A 27,627-nucleotide genomic window follows, 5' to 3' on the forward strand; every position below is an offset into this window, starting at 1 on the left:
CAGTAAGTGTTGGGCACTGAACTGTTGAGTGCGCCTAACGGGATAAGGAGAGATGGCTTGGAGCAGACAGGTCAAGATTCGCAAGGTGCTTCGAATAACAAATAGTCCAGTTAAGTATCTGAAATGGATCATTTATTAGAAGTAATTCACATTGGATGTATTTATTTATTTTTATAAGAGAAAAGCTTTTTAAAACTAGCGCTCGTATGGCGGTCCCGAACGTGGATACATTGTATCTGATTCTGACCAACTAACTTCTGTTCATGGAAACAATTCAGCAACAATTGTATCGAACGGATTACAGTCGATATTGTTGAGTTGGAAATTCGGAATATAACTGTAATTTGAAAGCGAGTGTATTTTGGAAGTTGCCTGATGTCTAATGCCACTGGACGAGAATAACTTTTCTCCACGTCGTGCTTCTTTACGAAAACCTGTCAGAAGTTAARAAACTGTCTGAACGGACAAATTCTTAGTTGGCTTCATCACCATGAGAAAGTGTGGATTCCAGTGTCAAATACCACGATGGACTGAGTATATTTGTCACAAATAGTTTATTTTGAGAATAGTGCCTTACCGTGCTTTATAGGGAGCACTTTGACATATAATATAGCCTACATCTGAACAAAGTCGTGATGATTTCGGAGGAACGAAGTAGTCATGTATCCAAGCAAGCCCTCAACTTTCCAGTGGGCCTATTGATCCGCTCCCCGAAGAAGAGCCTGGCAAAGCTGGGGAGGAAGCCAAGTAATGGATCCCTGCAGTAAGTCCTATTATTTATATCCAGTGTGTCTACTTTGTGGGGTATTTAAAATGGGGTACCCTTATTTTGCAGAATTGGATTTCAGTTTTGTTACATGCAGCTGCCTGGAATTTTGTATATTCAAATGGACTTATGGCCTTCAATAGTTGGTTCCCTGGCAAATGTCGCTGCCAAAGATCTTTAGGATACCTGGGGCAGACATCTGACTGGACAGCTCAGCAGGGTCATCTGCAGCCTGCAGGTCCCCCACCATGCTCCTGCCACCTGGGGCATGCCCCAATAGAAATGTAATTTATTTGTAGAGAGGTGCCCGAAATACTGTCCTCTTATTAATTACCCATTCATTTGGTGTCCTCTCTTGAACTCTCACTTTCATTTACATCTTTGCCTTGTTCTCTCTGTTTCACTCTGTCACTATCTATGTCTCTGTCTCTTATTTATCTCTCTCTCTCTCTCTCTCTCTCTCTGTCTCTCTCTCCATCTATCCATCCATTTCTCCCTCTCTCAGGTCCAGCACCTCGGATGGCACCACCCATTCAGCAGAGAGTACAGGCGTGAGGCAGCCGGCCAAGAACAAAATCCGGCGTCACAACAACAGACTGTCGACGGTGTTCAACCGGAGCCCCCTCCTGCGGGGTGACAGTGGGCAGGGGCATGCCCCAGGTGGCAGGAACATGGCYGGGGACCTGCAGGCTGCAGATGACCCTGCTGAGCTGTCCAGTCAGATGTCTGCCCCAGGTATCCTAAAGATCTTTGGCAGCGACATTTGCCAGGGAACCAACTACAAGAGRGTGCTGGCCACGACTCGCTCCAGTGCCAAGGAACTTGTCAAAGAGGCCCTGGAGAGGTGAGGGGTTAGGGATGCCCACTGGCATAATGTGATTTGTTAGCATTAGCTTCAGTGCAGACAGGCAAGCAGAAAGGGAACATTCCTCAAGGCTGAATGGCATGGACTGCAATACTGCTCATCCTAATATAGTGTGAACCATTGCAAATCACTTAAAGCTGGTGATATGGATATTTTACCCAAATGATCTCAAAGCCATTTTATTTCAGGAGGAATTAGATCTTATCATGGTATTCTGACTGAATCTCTTTTATCGTTGCTTAGATACTGTCTGGAGAAAGAGGATCCCAGTCGATATGTGCTGTGCGACGTGATTGGCCAGACCGGAGCAGACCACCAATGGAAGACAGAGTGCTTTCGGGTCGTGGGTGACCACGAGAAGCCCCTCATGCTGCAGTCGCATTGGAAACCCAAAGAAGGCTTCTCCAGACGCTTTGAGATCCAGAAGAGAGTGAGCGTCGAGGAACAGAGTGCTAAAGAGACCGACACCGTCACAGCAGGTATGTCAACCACACAGGTGCAGCTCAGTGACCCCCCTAACAACAACCTAAAGCCCAGGTAATCATTCTGTCTCTGTTGGGGTGGCATTGGATCTCCTATCTCTGTCACTAACTGTAGGGTAATAGAATCCATTGTCCAGCTTATCATGAGACAAAGCAGGGGAGATGGCAGGCAAGTGAGAGGTCAGAGAAAAACAAAAGCTGCAGTGAGGGGTAGACAAGGTCAGAGTGTCCCCTCTCTCTTATCTGGGATTYACAACAGGGTCCCAACAGCTCCCTCTGAAGCCCCCAGGGCAGYGGACTGGCTGTGGCWGGATAAGCTTTTTCRGCTGGGACCTGAATGTGTCCACCGCTCCACATGTTATTCTTTCCATCAGAGCTTGCCTCCTGCACACTGGACACTGTGTGGTCCTGTTGACTTTGACATGCGTTTGTTGTGATTCTCAGTTTTCATCAAACCCCACATTACCCTCCACTCTCTTTGCTCCACTCTGATTGGGGGAAGCTGGGGGAAGTTTCCCCCCCTGCAGGCCTGACCAGCCCCCCTGACACAGTGTGGCAGAACAATGTGGAAGAACGCCCACTTCCACAGCTGATAAGGCCTGGGAGCAGGAGCTGTTAGCTGGGTGTGAAGCTTAGCTCTCTGGACATTCCATGGTGCTTAATGGCTCCAAATGAGCTGAATAGTGTTTATGTTGCGGTACATCAGCCCAACAGCCAGGAACGCCTGTTGATATCAGATAGAGGACAACACCTCTCACTACCCCTCCAGATTTCCTCTCCTTCCCCTTCTATGTTTGSTTTGACTGAGAGCCAACTCAGTAAYACATTATGATATGGTGGTGTGTGATGGACTGGAATGATTTGATGGAAGAGCTCCACTAATAGTTTATTGAGTGTTTAGCATACTGTGAACTTTCCGTTTATGCATAGATGGGGATGACGTTTATGTTACATTGACTATATTAGGACACAATCAATGATTTCGTAATAAACTATGAATACATGATTAATAATCACTTCTCTGCATCTAGTCTCATCCTCCCTCTCTCCCGTGGTCCTCTCTTGCCCCAGGTATCAACGCCCAGGCTCGTAAGCTCCAGAAGGCCGTTCGCGGGTCACCTCTCTGTTCATGGACGGCAGTAGTGAGGATGTGGAGGGCCTGGGATGTGGAGGAGTCTCAGTGAGATGGACCCTGTCTGCCATGAAGAAGGAGGCTGTGCAGGCCCAGCAGAAGGCCCAGCTCATCAGGGAGGACCCGGAGGCCGAGGCCGACAAGGAGCCCTGCGTCTGGGCATGGAGAAGGAGGAGACGGAGAGCAGTGACGACAACACCACCCGTACTCCATCCACCCGCCCTTTGACTTCCCCTACTTCCTGCTGCTGCAGGGATACAGCTAAGACAGGTAGGAAAACTGGAAAGTGAAGCTGTTGCCGCTGTTATACATTAAACCCAGATGCATTTGTTTGTCTATCGGATTATGGATTAATTTAAATAATGAGTAACTTTAATGAAAGGATTGGCTTCAGTTTACACATCTGAAGTCAATTTGTTAGATAAGAGTCAGTCTGTTCTTGAATAGTTAGGCTCAGAATAGGTTGTGTATGGTTGGAGAATGCGTCCGGCTGCGACAGAGAGATGTCATGCTGAAATCCTTCACAGAGGGCCTGGGCAGCCAGATAGCAGCAGCTGTATTTGGTTGAGCCTTTGTGGCTGCTCCATTGAAGACCTTTCAAGGTTCTCAAGTGTCTCTTGGCAGGGTGGCAGAAACACTGGGACGAAAGGCTTATCAGAGACACTGAGGCGTAAACAAGTATACCCACTCATACCTATAGAGGCTCCCACTGAACCTCTTAGGTTAAGACCTGGGGTTAAAATCCCCAGAAACAGAGAGAGACAGTGAGAGAGAGGAGCAGAGAGCAGGGGGCTTTAGCTGCAGTGAGGATGCTATAACAGGGACAGCGAGAGACTGAGTCTTGCTGCTGGATTACTATGGGCTCAGAAATTGGGCTCAGAGCCACGAGCTCAAGCAGAGTCGGAGTAGACGCATGTTGTGGACAGGTGATCCTCGTGTCCACACACTGAGTGGGCCAGCCTGGGTCATGTACTGGAGAGGCGGGACAAAGGAGCTGGCCTGGCCCAGCAGTAGAGTTCCCACACTGGGATGTGTTGTCTCCGTCAGGGCTCGTTGAATAGATAAGGAACACTGTGCTCACAATCACAGTTCAGCTCAGCCCTGCTGGCTCTGCAGTGGAGGTGGAGATAGGCCTGATTAAAGGTACATAGTATTAGAGAATAGAGCAGAAGGAACACTGTAATGTCTAAACAAACTCAGTGGATGGTCACATACACATGCCGAGCCTACACATTTGCACACAGGTCGTGCATGCCAGAAACACACATGCACATTTAGGCACAAAAGCTGCACATTCAACAAAAAATTATAATATTCTTCTCAAAAATACATTTCTGTGGGTGACAGATTTTTTTCTGCACTTTTATTCCTTTAAAATTCTGGATATTTCAATGCAAACCAGAGTGAGAGTGGCAGGCTGTGGCCTAAGCAGAGAGCCAGAGGGCCAGAGGGCAGAGGGCCAGAGAGGCCAGAGGCCAGAGGCCAGAGGGCCAGAGAGCCAGAGAGCCAGAGAGCCAGAGAGCCAGAGGGCCAGAGGGGCAGAGGGCCAGGAGGGCCAGAGGGCCAGAGAGCCGAGGGCAGAGGCCAGAGAGCCAGAAGAGCCAGGAGCCAGAGGGCCAGAGCGCAGAGAGCCAGAGGGCCAGAGGGCCAGAGAGCAGAGGAGCAGGAGGGCCAGAGAGCCAGAGAGCCAGAGAGCCAGAGGGCCAGAGAGCCAGGCCCATTCCTAGAAACAGGAAATGCTGCTGCTCTCTGTTGTTTGTTCCTCATTGTGGAGACTGCTGAGTGTGCAGAACACTGGGTGGGGTGTGCCAGATACTGGGGGAAGTACTGAGCCCGCCCCTGGTCTGGCCACTCGACAACAATAAGTCACTCATATATCAGTCCTATGGAATAGAAATGTTCCAGCTCCATAAATGAAATAGTTTTTTTTCAGGCTTGACTAGTTATTTTCGAAAGTGTCTTTGTGTTTCCAGACCAGCTTTTCCTGAACTTAATCACCTGTGAACCATGAGAGCTGTAGTGGATTTGATTTCCTTGTAACTGTTGTTGTTCAAGTGCAGGTCAGTGTAGTCACAATTCACATTGACTCACAGCTATTAACTCCCTTCCTTGATCTATTCTGCCAGATATCATGTGCAGGAAAATAAATAAAGGTTGTTTTGAATATTGCTTTGAATAGTCCAGTTCAGTGCAGACTATCATATGGAGCCAGGGGCTCTAACCATTTAGTCAGTTAAGTGTATGTGCTCGCACGCACTGCTCAGTGGCTGATTGGCTTCCATGCTAGCTGGGATGATACAGTATCATGACCTGCCTGAAAGGCTCTGCATGGTCAATCCGATATCTGAAGTGGCCGTACAGCATTTACTGCGATGCAGCCTCCGCAGACGTCAGGGCTTTCATACTTGATCTTAGCGGAGCAGAGCAGTGTTATAGTGAAGGAAGTTGTCAAGGAAGTGAGTTTGTGTTTATACATGACGTACCGCCCCCACCTACCATCAACAAATCATGTCAATGCGGAGCTATAAGGAGCCCTCCGCATTGTTACAGAATTTGAGAGGTGCGATGCGGTACGGAGCTTGATTTGGCTCTGCATGCCTCTGGAGGCTCCGCAATTGGAGCCTCCGACTACATTTTCAGATCAAGCATAAATTGGCTTTAATAGTCTTGGGACGGATGACCGAGCGACGGGTGATGTTAGAAGGTCATGACCTCCCCCACACTGATCCTCAACAGAGGGTCCCCACAGAGGTGCTCAGTCCACTCATGTACTCCCTGTTCACCCATGATTGCGTGGCCACACACTTCTCCAACTCAATCATCAAGTTTTCTGATGACACAACAGTGGTAGGCCTGATTACCAACAATCACGAGACAGTGCTACAGGGAGGCGGTGAGAGCCATGGCGGAGTGGTGCCAGGAAAATAACCTCTCCCTCAGCGTCAACAAAAGGAAGGAGCTGATTGTGGTCTATAGGAGACAGCAGAGAGAGCCCGCCCCCATCCACATAGACGGGGCTGCAGTGGAGAAGATCAAAAGCTCCAGCTTCCTCAGCGTGCACATCACTGAGGACCTGAAATGGTATATATATATACAGTACCAGTCAAACGTTTGGACACACCTACTCATTCAAGGGTTTTTCTTTATCTTTACTAGTTTCTACATTGTATGTATAATAGTGAAGACATCAAWACTATGAAATAACACATATGGAATCATGTAGTAACCAAAAAAGTGTTCACCAGATTCTTCAAAGTAGCCACCCTTTGCCTTGATGACAGCGTGGCACACTGGCATTCTCTCAACCAGCTTCACCTGGAATGCTTTTCCAACAGTCTTGAAGGAGTTCCCACATACACTGAGTGTACAAAACATTAAGAACCATTCCTAATATTTTGCACTCAGAACAGCCTTAATTTGTTGGCACCCCACAAGGTGTCGAAAGCGTTCCACAGGGATGCTGGCACATATTGACTCCAATGCTTCCCACAGTTGTGTCAAGTTGGCTGGATGTCCTTTGGGTGGTGMACCATTCTTGATACACACAGGAAACCTTTGAGCGTGAAAGACCCAGCAGCGCTGCAGTTCTTGCCACAAACCGGTGCGCCTGGCATCTACTAGCATATCCCGTTCAAGGCACTTAAATCTTTTGTCTTGCCCATTCACCCTCTGAATGGCACACATACACAATCCATGTCTCAATTGTCTCAAGGATTTACAATCCTTCTTTAACCTGTCTCCTTCCCTTCATCTACACTGATTGAAGTTGATTTTACGTCAAAAGGGATAATAGCTTTCACCGTGATTCACCTGATCAGTCTATGTCATGGAAAGAGCATAATGTTTTGTATTCAGTGTATTTTTATATGATATTGCTCATTCTTTCTTTTTGGGGGGAGATTATGTGTGTATTGTTTTTTTAAAGTGATTTATTTTAAAGTGATTGTTTCATCCAATTCTCACTCCCCCCTGCTACTCCCTCTATGGACAGTCTACCCCCCACCCCAAACGGACACTTACCCTGCCCCCACCCCCCACATTTATCATTGCTACAGTTGTAAATGTGTATATAATATTATTATTATTATTATTATTGTCTAATTCACTTCTATTTTTTAAATCCTGCACTGTTGGAGCTCGGAGCATACGAATGTCACTGTACCCTGCGATAACATCTGCAACACTGCGCATGTGACTAATAAACTCATGAAACATTTTTTTATCTGTGTACTTTGATTTGATTTAACATGGACTTCTGTTTTCACACCTAAGCCCTTCCATTCCTGTCCCTCCACCACACTGCCAGTACATGCTTATCCTGGATCTGTTCTGTCCTCACATAACACACGCCTCTAATGCGCCTGCTTGATCAATCTCCAAACCATTACACAACTTCTCAATTAAAGTCCTAGGTCTTTTATTTGCACTTTGTATTGTGGTGTCAAAGTGCATGTGTTTACWTTGTAGTTAGGTACTAGGCAGGAGCAGGGTAATTACAGTGTAGTTAATACATAGTAGTTACTAATGATCATAGCATATTGCAAACTGAAACCAGTACATTAATTAATGRYSCAGTCATTCTCATGGATTCTGCTGGTTGACCTTCCATTGCCCCWCCTCTACGCTGCAGGACTTTGTCATCTACCTGATGAGCGGCACCACCACCATCTTCGGCTGCTGCAGGGAGCACTGTAACGGAGAGGACGAGGAAAGGCTCAAGGTGGACATCCTCCTCTTTGCCCCGGACATTCTTCCCCAGCACTGCTGTGTCAGGCGCCTGGACTCTACCAACTCCTCCCRGGGTGACACCAAGCGGACTCTGACGCTGCTGAAGCCCCTCCACGGCGCCCCCGTCACCCYGAATGGTTTCCTCCTGAAGGAGGAGGTGGAGCTGACCCCTGGGGACCTGGTGGGTCTGGGCCYACACTACCTGTTCATGTTTAAYGACCCTACCGCCYCCCCAGGGGCCCCACAGACCCCTCTCTGGATGAAACAACTCTSRCCCGCCCATGACGGAGGAGTGGGAGTGTCATCCTCCTGTCAATCATGTGGCTCCYCCCTCCSCATGAAATGGCCTAGGGTCCAGAGGAAGCCGGCTCCTCCTCGGTGGAAGGACCCAGAGGGTGGAGAGGTATCGCTGAGCTATGAGTTGGAGCAGGAGGACAGGGTCCTGCAGGAGGTCCTGGTCATGGTGGACCCCAATGGGGARGAGGCCAAACTGACCCCTGCCTTCCTGCTGAGCCTGTCCATCCAACACTCAGCCACCACGTTCCAGCTGYRACACTTCCGAAGGTTGCTGCTCCGCATAGCCAGTCAGATCCAGCTCACCATGTGGGTGAGTAAAACTATGCACCTCCACTATGCACAAAAACAATGCACTCTCTCCAGTCAAACGATTGACCTTTTATATCATCACGCCACAAATAAACCTTGGAWCGTTGAACCTATGAWTTCAACATACTGTGTGTCTCAAGGGTTCTGTAAAGAAATGTAATCAAAGGTGACATCAGGATGGAATATCATTTAGATAGGCTTGCTGCTGGTTTGAAATTAATGTTGTCTTTATCTCTGCCCTCTTGCAGGAGAAGACAAAGGAGCTTGCTGTGATCCAACCAGAAAGGTGAGTAGCAGCCTCTCCAACCTCAATCACTCAGCCTGCCCCAGAAATGCTAACAATGAACAGCAAAGATGACAACAGGGTGAAGAACAGTGGCAACCTGCTGCCTCTGACACTAACACCCCTTTCAACTTTAGTGTTTGCTATGAGTCATATACCGACTCTATMTAGAGCCAGGAGTCTTAGAATATGATGCTACTGCCTTCCACTACATTCCAACAACAATGCTACTTGAATTTCTGGGAGGGATGTGTAGTACACACATATAGCATTCTCTCATTGTCACATGTCCCAGTGACTTCTTTACAGAATAAGAAGCTGAGAAGGAGTCATGGTCTCTTGATGTTCATACTTCTCTATATGCCGCCCATTGAAGTGTATGAAGTCAAAATGATATCTCATGATGATTTAATGTTATGGGACATTATTGCAGGTCCACTGTATTCCAAACCTGTGCTTTGGCTGCCTGCTGAGAAAGGAGGAAGGATTTTTAAGAATGAATGTTTCATTTCATATTTCACTCAATTGCACATGGACATCAAATGTAATGGTTTAAATTAYCATTCATTCCAAGGGATAGAGGCATGCTATAAAATATGAGTCACTAGCAAGCCACTTTTAGTGCCATTCATCCAGTATAGGGTATTTGTTGGCTGTTGGACTTAACTCAGACCTGTCTATATGTCTCCCCTTGCAGGAGCTTCAGTGATGTCCAGCAGGAGCCAGAGGATGTGCAGCTGCTGAGCATAGAGGAGCTGATCCCAGGCCTGCGGCCGCTGGTGCTGTGGATGGCCAACTCCATCGAGCTACTGCACTTCATCCAGCATGACGTTCCCCAGCTGCTGCCCTGGAGGCAGGAGGAAGAGGAGGAGGAGGGCTCAGAGCCGGAGTCAGAGATGTGGTCCACTAGGACTGCCAGTGAGGAGGCCATGACYGTCCTAGAGGAGGTCATCATGTTCACCTTCCAGCAGTCTGTCTATTACCTCACCAAGGTCAGTGCATAGTCACACATAGTCATACATTGTAGATGCCATTCCATTTGCTCCGTTCCAGCCATCATTAAGAGCCATCCTCCCCTCACCAGCCTCCACTGATACATTCACCAATAGATTACATGCATGCAACATGCACACACATAGACACGTGCCTCGCACACACAATTAGCACTCACACCGCACATGTACACAAATACAAACATCCTTGACTATTTGCTCCAGAAAACCTTGCACAGCCCAAATATAAAGCCATCTTTTGCCTGTGGACTACGAGAAGCAGGACTTGAGACCTTATGAACACCGTTCTCCATTTGCAGGTAGCATGCCAGACAATAAGCCATGATAAGCCAGGGGAAACATGTACACGCTCTCTGGCTCTCTCAGTAAGGATAGGCGTGTCAGATAGTGTCGTCTTTTCCAGTGGAATAAAGGACTGCTTATCATCTTTTTAATATTCTGTAAATCCACTTCGAGGTTATTTCCAAAGTCTTTTMAAATGTTTATAGAGAGCAACAAAAGGTCTATCCTGTTCAACAGTGAGCCCCAGGAAGACACTCCCAGGCAGGGTTTACTGGAGTTTCCTATGTTTGGGCCCTATAACTAATTCCATGGCATTAACAGAGCACCATCACTGCCACAGTAACCCAGAGACCAGCAATAGACACCCAATAACACGGTCGACTGGAAACACACTATTACCATGGCGAAGGTGCCTGGCGATGACTGTTCCAGGATGGGAGGGAGCACCGGCATGGTTGGGAACAGGGAACAGGATTGTATGTGCTGCTGTTGTTTTGTATACTCCGAAACCACCTCTTCCTGTCCCTAGATTTCCGTTTCATGACAGAAACCATTGATAAAAGAAAGCTTACACATGCCTGTCAACTTTCCCTGTTGACAGGTACATTTACATTTTTACATGGTGAGGGGAAGGGCATTTTTCCCCCCAATAGTTCCAGGCTCTAGACAGACAGACAGACAGACAGACAGAAATGGACAGACAGCCACCGCTGGAGCTCAGGGGAAAGCAGGCTTTGTTTTGGTGGTGGTTGGATGTGCAGTAGTCAGGGAAGCAGTGTCTGTCTGTCTGTCTGTCTGTCTGTCTGTCTGTCTGTCTGTCTGTCTGTCTGTCTGTCTGTCCATGCAGGAAAAGGGGGGTATGGGTGCTCCCATCCAGAAAGATAGATGACTCCTCATGGATATAACTCATTTTAACATGGACATTGTCATTGAGGGCTTCCACCATTTTAAAGTAGTCAACTGGGTAGGGAGGAATCAGCCAATGAAGAAGAAGACAATGTGCTACTTTAAAATGGAGATAGCCTTAATCGAGCTGCCCATGCTGTCACCGACACTATAATGGCACAGATACAAAGATGAGTCCTATATCTAGGTCTATGGGTGCTCCTTTACTCAGTCCATCGCATTTTKAAATCCCTCCCGCCACCCGCCCATACACGAAATGAGCAATGACGTCAGGGTAGTAACTCCAGCACAACTTTTCAAACAGGTTGCATTCTATCAGACAACCACTAACTGTTGGGCACTGAACTGTTGTTGGGAAACAGGTTTTCCTGCTTGTTTTCCTGCTCTGSGAAAGCCTTCCTCTACCTTGACCAGTATGTGGGTCGTTCCACGAAGTGAGTGCCTTTTGCGTCCCTTTGCTATTTAAAGTGGAAATTGTACACAAATATTACATTAAATGAAGTTCCCTTTAGTATTGAACACATGGAAAATCCAATAAATCAGATTTTTAATATGAATAAAGAATTCTGCATTTTGACATGTCCCTCTGTATATCGTCTGTGGAAGATCTTAACCCACTTAACATCAACATTTATCAAAGTTTTCACCATCATTGTTGAACGCTTAGTTATATTTCCTGAAGAACATCAAATCAAATCAAATTGTATTGGTTACATACACATCTTTAGCAGATGTTATTGCGGGTGTAGCGAAATGCTTGTGTTTTTAGCTCCGACGGTGCAGTGATATCTAACAAGTAATATCTAACAATTTCACAACATATGCAACAATACACACAAATCTAACTAAAGGAATGGAATTAAGAATATATAAATATTTGGACGAGCAATGTCAGAGCAGCATAGACTAAAGATACAGTAGAATAGTATAGAATACAGTATATACTGTACATATGAGATGAGTAATGGAAGATATGTAAACATTATTAAAGTGACTAGTGTTCCAATTATTAAAGTGGCCAGTGATTTCAAGTCTATGTATATAGGCAGCAGCCTCTAATGTGCTAGTGACTGCTATTTAACAGTCTGATGTCCTTGAGATAGAAGCTGTTTTTCAGTCTCTCGGTCCCAGCTTTGATGCACCTGTACTGACCTCGCCTTTTGGATGATAGCAGGGTGAACAGGCAGTGGCTCGGGTGGTTGTTGTCCTTGATTATCATTTTTTAAATGATCTTTTTGGCCTTCATGTGATTAGTGATTCATTTTAAGCATGCAAGTAGAAACCCCTCAGACTTCCAGTCATTACGCTAACGCTAGTTAGCATTGGCTTGTGAAACTACCACAAACTTCCTTCGTTTTGGACACAGAGACATAAAAATGGTATCCACAAGTTCATCTGAGTCTAGGGGAGTAGATAAAGGGCCTCATTGCCAGTATCCTGGTCAACCCTGTTACATGAACTGAACTCTCATTTAAAGATGGTGAAACTATTCCTTTTTCAAAGTGCAAATAWAAAGAAACTAACAGTCAAATCATAGTGTAAAAGCAGGTGAGCTGGTTGTAGTCTTTTTGGCAATTTMCTGGTGTTTTGTGGTGGAAAGCTGAGCAGGTCGAGCATAGACAGGCTAGATATGTRTTAAATATATATATARWTTTAGTGAAGCTTGCATTCAATTGCCCCTCCCTGTTGCATGAAACAAGCTTCGATTCCCCCTGTCACAAGGGGATTTATGGATGATTTAAGATGAAMTCGTCAACCSTGTTATGGTCAACCCTGTTACGGTCAACCCTGTTACCTTATTTGGCACTTAATAGGCACTTACTATAGTCCATTTTTTATTTAACCTCTTGAGTTGGACATTTTTTTTTAAAGAACATGTACTGTTTATGACAGAATGCTAAAAGTAGGTGAAATATAAAAAATAAAAAAATTCCAACAAGTTACACTACTCAAAAGACACCTAATTGGTGGAACAKCCAACCATGAGACAAAACACTCCAGGAGAAGTTGTAGGAGAAGTTCATTCTCATGCCTATTACTCACTGGTATTACCATTCCATAGTAGTCAACAGCATGGGCTATTATCAGCTAGTTTATGATACTTGGCATTTATTTATTATGGGAATTATCAGGAGGCTGGAGGGGGCAGAGCAGGGTTGAGTCACTGGGAAACATTTGTGTTTCTGTCAGGAATGGCCAGTGGCACCAGTGTTATCAATGTGATTTCCAGGACTGTGTATGGTACACTGTTAACAATGGTGAGTGTCAAGACTGGACAGTCTCAGGCCCCTGGCTATCAGGCCCCTGGCTACCCCCCTTTGGAGGGGAAGTGTCTCTGTCCCTGTCTGGCTTTCTGTAACCCCTCCTCCTTGGGCTCTGACTGTTTTCTGATTGGCTCAGGGAGCTCAGGGTCAGTGGGCATAGCCCTGTTGACTAAGTCACTGATTCCACTGCAGTTTTACTGAATCTGTCAACAAATCTTTGCATGTTGATTAAGGTTTATTTTATAGAGAGTATGGCTGATCAGGTGAGAATCACTAACAAAACGCCCTTTTATAGAGCAATATATAATGTGAGTGCAGTATACTTTCTGTATTAGTGGTACTGGGTACAGTAGCTGTGACTGTAAGTTTTCTTATCTCCCCCTCTCTCCTCAGAGAGGTGCTGTGCTAGACTATGGTACAGTGAGGTAAAGTCTTGTAGCTGTGACTAACACCTCTAGTATGCCTCTCTCTGTCCTCAGAGTATGTACTCGGCACTGCCAGGCCTGCTGGATGGGAACCCGTTCTCGGAGAGCGGGCAYCTGCGTGTGCCCAAGGGCGTGAGCGGCATCCTGGATGTCCTGAAGGAGGCGCTGTCTCTGCTCAACGCCTTCCAGGTGCACTCTGACATCAGCTCGCAGATCTGCGCCTACCTCTTCTTCTTCACCAACGCATCCCTCTTCAACGCACTCATGGAGAGAGGTGAGACCTCCAACATGCTCTGTTTCTCATCCATGGGGTTTTGTAGGATCAAGTCTTAATATCCTCAAAGTCCTATCACTAGTATCCTCATAAAATACATACGGTATGTTTTAATGGGATACTTCGGGATTTGGACTTTCCCCAGAGTAAGATTAACTTGTGGATACCATTTTCATGTTTCTGTGTCCACTATGAAGAACGTTAGAGGTAGTTTCATGAGCCAATGCTAACTAGCGTTAGTGCAATAACTGGAAGTCTGTGGGTATCTGCTAGCATGCTGCATTTTATAGAAGTTTCATTCTACTCAATAGCTATGATCGAAATTACATGAGCATGTCTGAGTGGTGTTATGTTCTGCAGGCTCTGGAGGTGGGTTCTACCAGTGGTCTAGAGGGGTCCAGATCAGGGCCAACCTGGACCTGCTGATGGACTGGATACAGGGAATGGGCCTAGGGGACCTGGCTGTGGACTTCTTCCAAAAGCTCTCTGCTGCTGTCAATCTGCTGGCAACGCCCAAGGAGAACCTACTACAGGTCAGAGGGCACTTCCTTTATTTTCACTTCCTGTTTTGGTTTGGTCTGCTGAGTCAGAGCACTAAATAACACTGTAGCCAAGATGTCCAAAGCAGTCTGAATATATAGTGTATCAAAATGGTATTTTACAGTGTATTAGGCTGTACATCACCAAGTGTCTCAGTTCATTATGGGTACACTAATCTCTGTTAACCCAAAAGTTAAATCATTATTCATTTGGTCAACTGTGTGATTTACTTCTGGGTCTATACGTGTTAGGAATTGTGAGTTCTGGCAGTTTGCAAAGTCTCCACCCTCGCAAAAAGAAYCTCTTATCCAAAGCCCCCTCCCCCTTCCTGATCTGTGTGGGCCACGCGTGAATCACTTGTAGCCAAGCAGTTTAAGCTCCGCCTTCGTTCAACCCTGATACGTCCATATAACCAGTGACGAAAACCCAAAAGACTAAAACTACTGCAGTTCGTTATCACAGGGATCCCATTCAGTCCCGGCAGATTCTTGGGTTTACATGCAGAATCTGGCCACGGGAGATTATTGGCATACCGAACATGCCTCGAGTGGGAAACCTTTGGGAAGTATTTAGGAAAATCTGGCAAAACATTGAAAACATTCATGAATCATCACTGAAACTCTGTTTCGCTACATTTCATTGCTAACTAGGTTTGACTCTTAGAAATGCATGTTGTCTTTGATGGAGGTGATACTGTTGAAGTAGTTATAAGATAATAACATTGCGAGTATAGTTTGAATGGGCCATTGTAGGGTGAGAGATGTTGTTTGTTCACTGCCACACTTGTTGTGGGAAAGGTGTGTGTACACAGGCTGTTGGTTTTATACCTCTATAGCACCTTACTAATCATTCCCCTGCCCTGGCCAGTTATCAGATCTGGAAAAATACTGCAGGCTTCAGGTACGGTAGTACGATACACACTTCTGATGTTATGAGAACAGTTAGACTCAGTATGGTCTTAACACTATCGGTGTGATGACAACATCCAGATGTAATGGTAAAGCAATGAAGCAATGGGGTGTTAATGACATTTTCGTCCACTATAGCAATTCTGAATGTATCCATTGTAGACCACAGGTGTTTTACAAGGTATGGAACAGATTGAAAATGTTAGAGCTGAAAGCTTATTTTCACTGACGGATGTCAGCTGAGTGGAACTCACACGCGCCACCACATGACATCATTAAAAAAGCCTGACAGAGCTGTGGGAGAGGGGAAAAGAATGCTTGGAAACAATGGCATTTTTTCCCACCAAATTGTCCTCTACATCTCGTATTATGCAATGACTTCTCATCTATTGATGAAGAAAATACACATTTTGCCAAGATAGGCAGTCCTTGCACCAAGAACTTAAACAAATAGACATAATAATAATTCATAATTTAGGTGGGTGCTTATATTTATCCTGTTTCACACATGTACAAGTGTGTATTATATARGTGTGAATTGAAATGTGTTTTTTGCATATCCCAACACCCCCTGAGACATCCTCGGACAGTGGGGTCACGGCCAGGTTCACTGTATGTATGTTTAAATCCCACGTTGTTGATGCCTGTYGCTTTAAACTGTGTGCCACTGAGTAGTTAATCCTTCCTGAAGCATGCCATTCTCTCTGTAATCCACTGAAAGGAGGATCCTGTTTACTGGGGGGGAAGTTGAGCCGTAACATTTCTGGTGGTGGTTTAGTTAGTTAACACTGTGGGCTAGTTAGAGACATAAAGACAGAGACCACCATATAGAACAACCCAGCTAAGGGGCTCCCGTGTGGCGCAGCGGTCCAAGGCACTGCATCTCAGTGCAAGAGGCATCACTACAGTCCCTGGTTCGATTCCAGTCTGTATCACATCCGGCCGTGATTGGGAGTCCCATAGGGCGGCGCACAATTGGCCCAGCGTCATCCGGGTTTGGCCGGGGTAGGCCGTCAATGTAAATAAGAATTTGTTCTTAACTGTCTTGCCTAGTTAAATTTAAAAATTTAACAAATAAGTGGAGAAACAAATGTTAAACACACACACATATCCTGTTTCTGGTCATGTTTATGACACCTATATGATAAGGGAGATAGGGAAAACCTGTTGCCAGTCTGTGTGTGACACAAGGCTGGCTTTAGCCCTGTCACCTTCAAAGAAAAGAGTGACCTCTGCCGTGACATGCCCACACTACTGTATGTCTCATCTTATGAATGTCCAGGGGCTGCAGGAAGGCTGTGGACACGTCAATGTTCTCCCGGGTTAGTACATGAGAGAATCACCTCCTACTCATCCCAATTACAGCACTGTTGTTGTTATGGATAGTTGTGGGTTTTATCTTAAAACCACAGTTTGCACAGCCCTAAAGCATCAAATTCAGTCAGAAAGTTGTATTTTCTCCTGCAGCTGCCCTCATATTTAATTTAGATCCAGAGTTTATAGTTTCTTGATCTGATTTTATTTTGATGGAACTCATTCACCAGGAATGGAGAAAGGAGCCTGCTGAGACTCAGTGCAACCAGACTGACAGTCTAGCATCACTCTTCAATCCACAGCCATAAGGGGCTAATACAGTATGAGACAACACCTGTTCTCAATATCTAACCAGAAGGCAGCCATGGTAACAGCCCCAAAACAGCTCCCCAGTAGTAGAACCAGTCTCCCCTCAGTCAAAGGCTGCCTCTCTCCTCTATTCGTGMGGACGGTTGCTAGGAGGCWGGTGGTTTTGTGTATGGATCACTCCCATGGCACGAGGTCAGATGTTGTGGTTGGTWAAACGGAGCACACACCCTTGTCATATTCTCAGTTTTCCATCTGGAGTTCTGGGCTCGAGGGAMTGAGGGACGTGGTAAATGACCAGTGATGTGGCATGGTTTTGTTATGGCTGAGCTCTCTCAGTCTCCAGTAATTACTGACGATACAAAGTTAGGAAGATTGTGTCATTGATGCCATAATGTTATGCCACTTATGACTGGGATARACCAAGTCAAATAGTAGATYTAGAAAATATAGACTTAAAATAATGTAAAAKATAAGTCACTATTGCTTATAAACATTCCCATAACTCCTCCTTCTGGCCAGCCTCTGTGCTGTCATGCGACAAAGAGGGTGTGCTCATTMGAGGAAYMAAGGMATACAAGGCTGGGGTAAATATGGTCTGATATATTCRACACAATGCCTGTCAGCATACCAATAACACCTCTATGCCAATGATGTCATCTTGAAATYATTCACCTATMTCTTTCTGGTTAGTTACTGAGTCATTAAAACACCTCAGCTCTCCAAGGTGTGTCTGASTGAATGAGGAAATAGTTGAYGGTTAAGTCTCTTGTGTGTTTATTCCCACTAACCKGAGAGAGGTCAACTGAGAGGATAACAAACACCTGGTTGTTCATAGTCATATAACACATACAGCAATCTAGACGCTGTAATTAGCACATCTTCTGATGACATCTGACGCTTGACGTTTATGACTCATCATTGTTTAGTCATATAGATGGAAAATGTGACATTCAGGAACATTGACTTCCACAATCAAGCATTTGAACATTTCTCCATTCTCTGTGTGTGTGTGTGTGTGTGTGTGTGTGTGTGTGTTGTGTGTGTGTGGTGTGCGTGTGCGTGGGCGTGTTGCGTGTGCGGTGTGCGTGTGTGTGTTGTGTGTGTTGATTTTATTACTACAGACAGTGACAGAGGTTGGCACGACAAGTATTACTTACAGTCCTAGATTTATTTTCTTAATGAATTCATCACCACATAATCTGTCATTGGAATGACACAAATATGCAATTACAGTACTTGGACAGATTTGTGGTTTGAAATATTTTGTACACGAATAGCTTTGTGTGGAAATAAACCACACTGAGGAAATGCTACCCTGTCATTTTTAGTTTCACTAACAACAATGACATCAAACAGCTCTGCCAGCTCTTGCATTTAAATGATGCTATGTTTACTCTTTTGTGAAATATGCAATCATATTCCTTGTATCATGGTCCTTGTGCCTGTACATTGATATTCTTGTAACGTGTGAGTGTACATATGTGTGTGTGTGTGTGTGTATGTGTTTCAGGCATCATGGAGCTCTCTGAGGACTGAGTTCATGCCTCTGAACCCAGCCCAACTGCACCACATGCTGAGGGAGTATAACCCAGGCAGGGCCCGTCCTGCAGACTGGAACCCCTCGCCAGACGAGGCAGAGGCTGCCCTCAGGACCAGTGAGTGGAACACAGATACAGCAGAGTCACGGCGGGTAGCCAAACAGACACACAGACYCGTTCACGTGTATAAACCATATTTTGAAACAAACACACGTGTTTCTTGGACACAAACAAATTCACATAGCCTATGTAGTCTGTACGCTTGTGTATACACACTCACTCTGCCAAGATTTAATCAGATCAGACTGTTGCCCATGCCCTGATAAGGTTACACGGAACCCAAACCGGCTGCGCGCGTGCACCATCGTGCATACATTTATTTTGTCCCCCTACACCAAACGCGATCATGACAGGTTACGGCAGGTTAAAATATCAACACAAACTCTGAACCAATTACATTAATTTGGGGACAGGTCGAAAAGCATTAAACATTTATGGCAATTTAGCTAGTTAGCTTGCACTTGCTAGCTAATTTGTCCTATTTAGCTAGCTTGCTGTTGATAGCTAATTTGTCCTGGGATATAAACATTGAGTTGTTATTTTACCTGAAATGCARAAGGTCCTCTACTCCGACAATTAATCCACACATAAAATAGTCAACCGAATCGTTTCTAATCATCTCTCCTCCTTCAAGGCTTTTTCATCTTTGAACTTATATGGTGATTGGCATCTAAACMTTCATAGTATTACCACGACGACCAGCAACACAGTTCGTCTTTCAATCACCGACGTGGGTATAACCAATGAGGAGATGGCATGTGGGTACCTGCTTCTACAAACCAATGAGGAGATGGGAGAGGCAGGACTTGCAGCATGATCTCCTTCAGAAATAGAAAGGACTATTTTAGACCTTGGCAACGCAGACGTTCGTTGACGTGCGCGAGCAGTGTGGGTGCAATAATTGAATAACATAGATTTCTAAATTTATTTTGCAACACGACGCGAGCGGTGTAGTCAGGGTATTAGTAACTAGAGGCCTATTCCCTGTTGTGTCTGAGAGTGGCTGAGTGTGTTCCCCAGAGTAATCCTGTCTGCCTGTCCCAGTCTAACTCTAAATTGGAGCATGYGTACAGGGGGGAGGTTAGAGAGGAGAACCCTGTCCAGCCCAATCAGTCTCACCACAGAGTTAACTCTCAAATCCACCCCTCMCAATATAGGACRTGGCACCTGTCTCCCCTCTCTGTCCCCTGTCACCTCACCTCTTCTGTGTGAATGGCCCAACTCCCGCTGGCACCCCCTGGGGGAACTTTATCTTGTCCTAGAGCCCATGACCGTCTTTCTTTAACTGGAGAATCTAAAGGATTAACCTACAAATCAGACGTAATTAAGTCAATGAAGTAAAAGGAAATAACAAGTATAAATAATGTAGTGTACACTGTGAGAAAGCTCTTCCAGAGCTTCTGTTGTAATCTTTTCTGAGTCACGTCTTCTGTCTTTAATGATGTCCTGTATTTCCCTCCTCCTCTAGCTGACATCCTGGAGAGTTTCGACAACCACCCTCCGCTTATCCTGCCTAGCAACACCTTCCACCTGGAGTTAGGCAAACCAATCACGGAGCCCGCTCTATTTGAGCAGCTCGGCCGTCTGCAGGACTTCATCCTTAGTCTCCCCACCAGTCAAACAACACAGCAGGTAACCACCTATCTGACCTTCTGACTCTGTGTACCCAGATTTTACAAATATACAATCTAATGAGAGGCCAGTGGRAGCCCTGGACTGGTGGTGCTCAGTAAATGAGACATTTTAACTTTGATGTTTTTCCATCTCTGTTTTATTGACTTCTCCCTCCCTTCAGGCACTCAGCGGAACAGCTACAGACGCCAAGTCTGCGACCTTGCGCTCCTCGCCCTCTGTCACAGTGGTGGTKCCTGACCCAGTTCCCTGCCCCTCGCTCAGGGCAGAGGTGGACTTTTTGAGCCTTGCGGCGCCCCCTCAGGCCCGGGGGTCTCATAGTGACCTAGTGCTGACCCACAAGCTGAAGAGTCTGGAGCTGCAGAACGCCCTACCTAGGAGTGACCYGGCTGACCTGGGATGCCACAAGAGCCTGGCTCTGGACCCCTCCTGCCTGCTGACACCCCCCAACACCCCCCAGGGCATGGAGCTGTCTCAGTCTGAGCTGGAGGCAGACCTGCAGGAGGGAGCAGCACGGCAGCACAGGAAAGGTAACACAGAGGGCTATGGCATACAGTCGGGCTACATACAGAGCATCCAGTTACAATACAAACAACTCTGATTGATAGAAAAGAAGCATAAAAAGCCATGTGTCAGCTGAAGTGTGTTATTGACCAATCATAACAGAGGATTGATGATGCTGTAACAGTGGGGGGCACATACTGTACATAGTAATCCTAAAAGAAACTGATCCTGTCTCAATCACCTTGYATGAATTACGAAGACAAAGAATAACAGAGGATCCCTTCATGGCCTTTCCCTCCCTCMGCTGGTTTTGATTYAAGTGATGTKAAACTCCTGTCACAGCAAATACAGSCACCTCGGCTCACACTGTGGCTCATGTACCTAACCCCTGGAGTTAGGTCGCTAGTGCCTCCCTCGTAATATCAACCCACCAATGATTGYCAGGCTCCATTAAAGGAAGAATTWGTCTGCTTGACCCGGGAGACCCTGGTGCATATTTGTCCCCAGTGGCTCCAGGTTGACACAAGGTGCTTGATARGACYGGAYGAGGAGGAGGAYAGCCCTCATCCTCCCTTCATCTCTTCAACTCTATTGACTTTGGACAGAAACTACAGGTCATTGGAGGAATAAAGAGCTGTTCTGGCTGTGTAAAGGTRGTGTTCTCCCTGTAGGGTGGATTCCATGTTTAGAGGAAAGGCCATRTTCTCSTCAGGCCTATTGMTTTTTGAAGCTCTGCTCATGAGGTCATCTGTAGGAGTGGATGGGAAGGGAAAGTGACTGCTCTCTGGTTATGATTTATTCTGTGGTGGAGGAGTTGACCTGAGAACGGGGAGGAAAGGACTAAACATCTCATTCCGTAACTGGGAGYGAAACTTCCAGGGTTAACTTCCAGGGATAACAATGYCGTCCCCCTCCCTAAAGCAGGTCAGCTTTCTCTAGCGATGTCTCAAACAATGTGTAACACTTTTCCTATACCAGCCATACTCAACAGACGGACCGCGGTCCGGATCAAGACCCAGAACGGGGTCAATACGGACCGTGGGTCCCGACAGAAATTACATTTTAATTGTATGTGTAATTGTATTTAGGAACTCAGCTGGGCTTTCAACTTACTGCTGTTGAGAGTTCTAATTGTAGAATGCAAAAGTGCAATTTCGAAATTTGGTAGTGCATGGACAGTTTTCCTCTTGTTATGTCAGTCACTGACAGACCTTAGAGAGCTATTTATAACCTGTCAGAAATGTTGAGTGACTTACTACTAGCCCATGTTAGCTAGATGGGTAAATTAGACTAACCAGCTATCTAAATCTTGTAGTTATCATGGCTAGATTACGTGCCCAGGGGCCTCAACACCAGCGGCCCGCATTGATTTTGTTCAGTTACTCAGGTATCATATGAACACACAGAAATGTCAAAATGTGTAGAATATCAAGAAATTAGCTTTAAAARGTCAAAATGCYTAGAATTHCAGGAAARMAGGTTTAAACTGACAACATTTTCTCTCCGCCAGCAATATGGCTGTGTACAATTTAAACAGTTTGAGGTCGCATGGGTTGGGAGGTGGGGGTTTGTTACTATGCCGATTAATGACAATACCTATCCGGACCTTTGCCACCTAGGAAATGTGTGTGACCGCCGGACATTCTCAAATAGTAGTCTAGTGCGCCTGTCCTATTCAGTACATTGACCTTTTCTCAAGGGATACAATCGTTGAGTCAAACACCTAGCAAAAGAGAGTGAGTCTATAAATTTGATGCCACTTTATCTAAAACGTGAGAATCCTGAATGTTTCTGATTTCAGATACCACAGTCCCACGTCATATCCAAACAACAGGTTAGATAATTAAAGCCCATTAGTCCAGTAGAATCTAATAGCAGTCCATGGCCTTTCCTGTTGATTAACACCAGCTAGTTCCCTCATCTCTTAATCAGAGACAAACGCTCTGTGTAACATTTGATTGTGTGTAAGTGCTTACGGGATGCTTAAAGCTCCCTGACCCCCTGTGTGGTTGTGTGTAAATAGGGCTTTACTAAAGCTTCCATTTTGTTGATCATAATCAGAACTCATTACGATCAATGGCCCTTGTCTTTATACGGGCTCTATGGTTTAATAGTTTGTCATAAACCTAAGATATTGTTATGAAAATTATGTACTATTGAACATTACCCACTTTCACAAGAATATTCTCTAATCATGTCATATCCCTGGTTATGACATTGACCATAGCTTCCACCTTGTATTACTGTGGCCTCCCAGTCCCATAGAGTGCTCCTGCTCTCTGCTCAACCTCGGTGGTTTTGGGCMCTYACGGTAACTTACCGCTATTTTGGTAGCATTGCTAATCCTTTAATCTGTACCAAGAATTACAGAGAGGTGGTGATGTCAGGAGAGAAAAGATCAGTGGCTGACCCGTCATGGGAATTTACAGTTGGGTTGGTGCGTGGAATCTTAATCGGGACAGGCATTGTCCAGAGCAGGTCCTGCATGGGGGGCAGATGGGCTCGGGCTGGGGGAGACCAGGGGGAGACCAGGGGAGAGCAGGGGGAGACCAGGGGAGAGCAGGTGGAGGCCAGGGGAGAGCAGGGGAGACTAGGGGAGAGCAGGGAAGAGCAGTGGGAGACCAGGGGGAGACCAGGGGGACACCAGGGGAGAGCGGGGGGGGGGGGGTGAAAGTGTAGGGCATGCTGGTGGTACTGTTGCTGGTGGCTAGGTTGTTGTGACAGGATAAATACACCACAGACAGAGTGCACCGGACCAACCTGAGGAAGAGCTTTCCCAAGGCCCCAAAGCTTTAGAGCTTGTTCTCAGTGGGGTTCTGTATGGTTCTCATTACAACGTCTATGCATTTAGTGGACTCCCCACAGTTTTATAGCACTCAGACTTGACATGATATTTAAATGGAGTCCAAATGCAACATCTGTGTTCAATAACAGTGGTAGTTATATGTATGTTGAGGAGGTCAAACCAACTGCGTGTCCCTCTGGAGCAGCTCAGGGGAACCTCCAGTCTTTGATCCATATATATTCCTATTGGTAGAAATAATAATCCGTATAACACTAATGCCTCTGGACTTCACCACAAGCCCAGTATTGTGAACATCTCTTTCATATGACTAGACAGACAGACAGACAGAGACCCATAGAAAGTACTGTAGAGGGAAAACCAAAGGGGAACCAGACACTACTTTCATGTTTTCTCCTGAAGTCAACCCTGTCTCAAATTGCCACAGTGATATGATTTCTTTATCATTTCATTAAAAGGACCACAATAACAGGAAAAGTAGAACTTTAAACAGAGTTAAGGTGGGATTGGATACTGTGTCTAATGTGGGGTGTTCTTGTGTGTGTCTCRTCAGCAGGCAGCTGCCCAAGGGACTATTCTGAGAGAAGGAATGGGAATGTGGAGGAAGATAATYTGGAGGAAGAGGAGGAGAAAGAGAGGGATGAAGTGTTTACTGTGGAGCTACACAGAGGACCTCATGGTCTAGGCCTGGCACTGGTGGATGGAATGGTGGGTGAAATCCTTGTCTTTATTCCTCCACCTCCTCCTTTGTTCATCTCCTTCACCCAAGTCTCATCTRCCTTTTTGTTTCTCTACCTCCCTTTCTTATTTTTCATCTCTCTGCATGGGGAAATCAATGAAACTTGAAAAAGCTCTAACATTRTGTCTGTGCCTGGTTGTACAAAGTGACAGCCTTGTCGATGCGAGGGGCGTGTGGCTCTTATTTGGTCATGTGATTTATGACATCCTAATATAAGGCCTTGCATGGCTGTTCAAACCTCATAGTCGCAGGTTAATTAGTTAAAGGTTACATATTTCCCATGATTAACTGTGTTACATCATCATGCATCAAAGTCAGGGAAATCTAGCTTTAAATGAATGATGAGTTGAACTGTGACGTAGATCTCAACTACAGATAGCAAGAAGAGTTATTGAGCCTATGTGGGATTTCGTGTGTGTGTGTGTGTGTGTGTGTGGTTATGGTATGTGGGTGTGGGCTTAAGCTTGGGTTTACTAACAGGTGTACAACATGTGGTAAATGTGTTGACCTCCTTTTGAAGTCAGCCATGAACCACATTGAGAACACTAAGGTCATTTATAAGAACCGGTAGACTCCTCTATTGCACAATAGGCAGCTGCAATTGTTATTATTACCCTCATTCCAATGTCTGCCTTTGGCTTCAAATTCTACTAAAGTGCTGTTTTCATCATTTAATTCATAACAGAAACGTGTCTGGTCTGTGAAAGCCTCTACTTATGTATATATGCATGCAGGTGTACTGCTGTGGYGGATTCTATAACATGTGGTGCCCCCTGTAGGATAGAGATGAAACAGSYGAGYTGTTSCTGTWATGATGCTATAGAGCAGGTACAGCATGTCCTCAGACCCAACCTCAACGCTTCCTGCATCCTCRTGTGTCCTGTGTAGAAAACACCTCTGAAGATGACTGGGATCTATATCAAGTCAGTGGTACCAGAGTCCCCAGCCGCCCAGTGCCAGAAGCTGAGGTTGGGAGARCGTATCCTGGCTGTGAACGGCATCAGTCTGGTGGGCATGGAATACCACATGTAAGTAGTGTAACATGGAGACTGGTCTTTACCACCCTGTGTTGATTAAGAAGTTGTAATACAGTACTGGATATTATTTAGGTAATAAGAGTTATAAAACACAACATAGAGTAGTGTTGTTCCCTCTTTAACGACCCTCTGATGTTTCTCTCTGTTCTCTCCGTCACAGTGGTAGAGAGCTCATTCATTCATCTGGAGATGCCCTCAGATTGCTGGTGGCCAAAAACGAGTCCAAATCCAACGGGGAAGAGCTCAGTGATCACGTGCTGAGTGGAAAGGAAGGTTTCATTTGAGGCTTCCCATGTGACCTTTGACCTCAGAAGGGAGCTTTTCTTCTCTCTTTATCCAACTAAGGAGCTTAGTTGTCTGTCAGTACTTTACGAGACGTGTTCCTCAACCAAAGGATAAGACACTTGACTGTTTTATTTTGTTTTTGGTGGATAATCACTCCTCACTGAGTATTTTAATTAAGCTTTACTGTACATAGAATTAACAGAGGGGCACTCAAAGGAGGCTGAAACCACTAGACTGAATCCACTATTGCTCAAGTCTTCTCTGAAGCACCCTTTTGAATGAATGCCAATTCCAAATTCAAACACTACATGTGTATCAACAACATGGTCCAGACAGCTTTGCAGAAGTTTTTTTCTGTTGCTCCCCTTTTCTTGTCAGCATGTGAATAAATCTGCTGGTGAGCTGTCCTTCGTACCAGAAAACACTGGGTTTGGGAAGTAGAGAGAACAGAGGTTAGGCAGTTGTTGTGGGCAGGGTTGAGCTATTTGTGTCTTCAAGGCCACTATCTACTGACTACAAATGATAGTGCACAGCATTCTGTCTGGAGATTGTCAAGCTTTACAAATTCCAAAACCATAAGAACTTATGCAAATATAACATTTTTTATAGAACTGTAAATTATAATGTATTTTTTTGGGTAAAAACAATGACTCATCCTTATGTCGTAGTGGCTGTAATATTTGGATATTTACGTGAAGTACTATTAGTGAAATACATTTTGAAGCACTACAGTATAAACGGAAGGTTGTCTGTGACTCCATGGTCTATCTATTAAGCCATTTCAGTGGTTTCTCAGTGATAATCTAATATAGATTCCTGGAGGTATCAAAACCTCACTTGCTAAACATCTCTGACTCTTCCCATGTGGTGACAAGTGACACTGCTAACTTATGACTGTTTATGAACATGTTTATAAACAAAATTGTCGCTTTTATTGGGACAGTTTTTAAGTAACGTATCTCTTTACAGTTGTTAAGTCTTCAATTTTATTGATGACAAATAAAAGAGTATTCCATTTTTTTATACTTATATTGTCCAGTATTTTTGAACATATTAAATAAATGTTATCTAGATTTTAAAGCAAAATGAGAGCTCCAAAATTCCTGAGTTATTCCCCAATCCCTACATTGCCTTCTACCCATAGAGGTTGTTGCCTCACAGACGGTACAACCTGCATCCCCAGATGGTTGAACACTCTACGGCGTGGGACGTAACAAGGCCAAATAAAGCAACGGCACACTTTGGGGTGAATAAGGACTCCAGSTGTTGACCAAGTGCTTTTAAACAGGGGGAGATAGCAGGGAACCAAGGGTGTGTTTCACTCAGGGCAGACACGCTTTAGTGGGCCACCACAAGAGCCGCCATTTATAGTGCCATTTGGTTTCCACTAGAGCAGCACTTTCCACTACACCACTCAATTTGATACACCCCAGGGTTCTCCACTGTGCCCTGAGGCCTATAGGAACATCCTATAGGAAAATTGTTGTTTGGCATTAAAAAGGCAATCTCACACTTTGCAGGTAAACACAAAACTATGTCAGAAGCTGCTGATTGTAAGGAGTGTTCTGCCCAAGTCATCCATTTTCTCCCCTGGTATAACATTAATGCACTTTTAATTATCAGATTTAATAATTAGCTAAACACAGACAATTATCAACTGTAATTGCTTCATGGTGCTAGTCACACAAAAATAAATCTGTACATCGAAAAAGTGCTGATATTGTAAGTTACACAGCTGATACTATAAGTTATACAGGTCACCTAGACAGGCCTTGATGCAAAGTAGTCCTCCCCAATCTGAGGTCGCTTAGAACCAAAGTAGTGGTCACAGTTGAGGATGGGGCAGTCAGTGAACTCCAGCCTGTAGTCATAGAACAGTGTTGCCTGTCTGGGTGAGTCCTCAGGGCCTCCAGTGAAGCCACACTGCCCCAG

At 45.3% G+C, this 27,627-nt stretch overlaps 1 protein-coding gene across 1 annotated transcript; it reads left to right on the forward strand.

Annotated features, from left to right (window-relative positions):
* On the forward strand, positions 1-25,686 carry radil2a (Ras association and DIL domains 2a). The gene is given in 19 exon segments (XM_070438828.1): positions 1-763; positions 1,272-1,610; positions 1,875-2,110; positions 3,185-3,211; positions 3,214-3,390; positions 3,393-3,446; positions 3,449-3,503; positions 7,863-8,580; positions 8,828-8,865; positions 9,560-9,854; positions 13,807-14,026; positions 14,387-14,559; positions 18,608-18,752; positions 20,164-20,327; positions 20,491-20,857; positions 24,191-24,342; positions 25,262-25,401; positions 25,571-25,637; positions 25,639-25,686. Coding segments are annotated over 19 exon segments (3,528 nt in total). The 5' UTR covers positions 1-635; the 3' UTR covers positions 25,672-25,686.
* The last annotated feature ends 1,941 nt before the right edge of the window (positions 25,687-27,627 follow it).

The sequence above is a fragment of the Salvelinus sp. IW2-2015 genome, unplaced genomic scaffold, assembly GCF_002910315.2.
Source record: "Salvelinus sp. IW2-2015 unplaced genomic scaffold, ASM291031v2 Un_scaffold1213, whole genome shotgun sequence".
Taxonomy (NCBI): Eukaryota; Metazoa; Chordata; class Actinopteri; order Salmoniformes; family Salmonidae; genus Salvelinus; species Salvelinus sp. IW2-2015.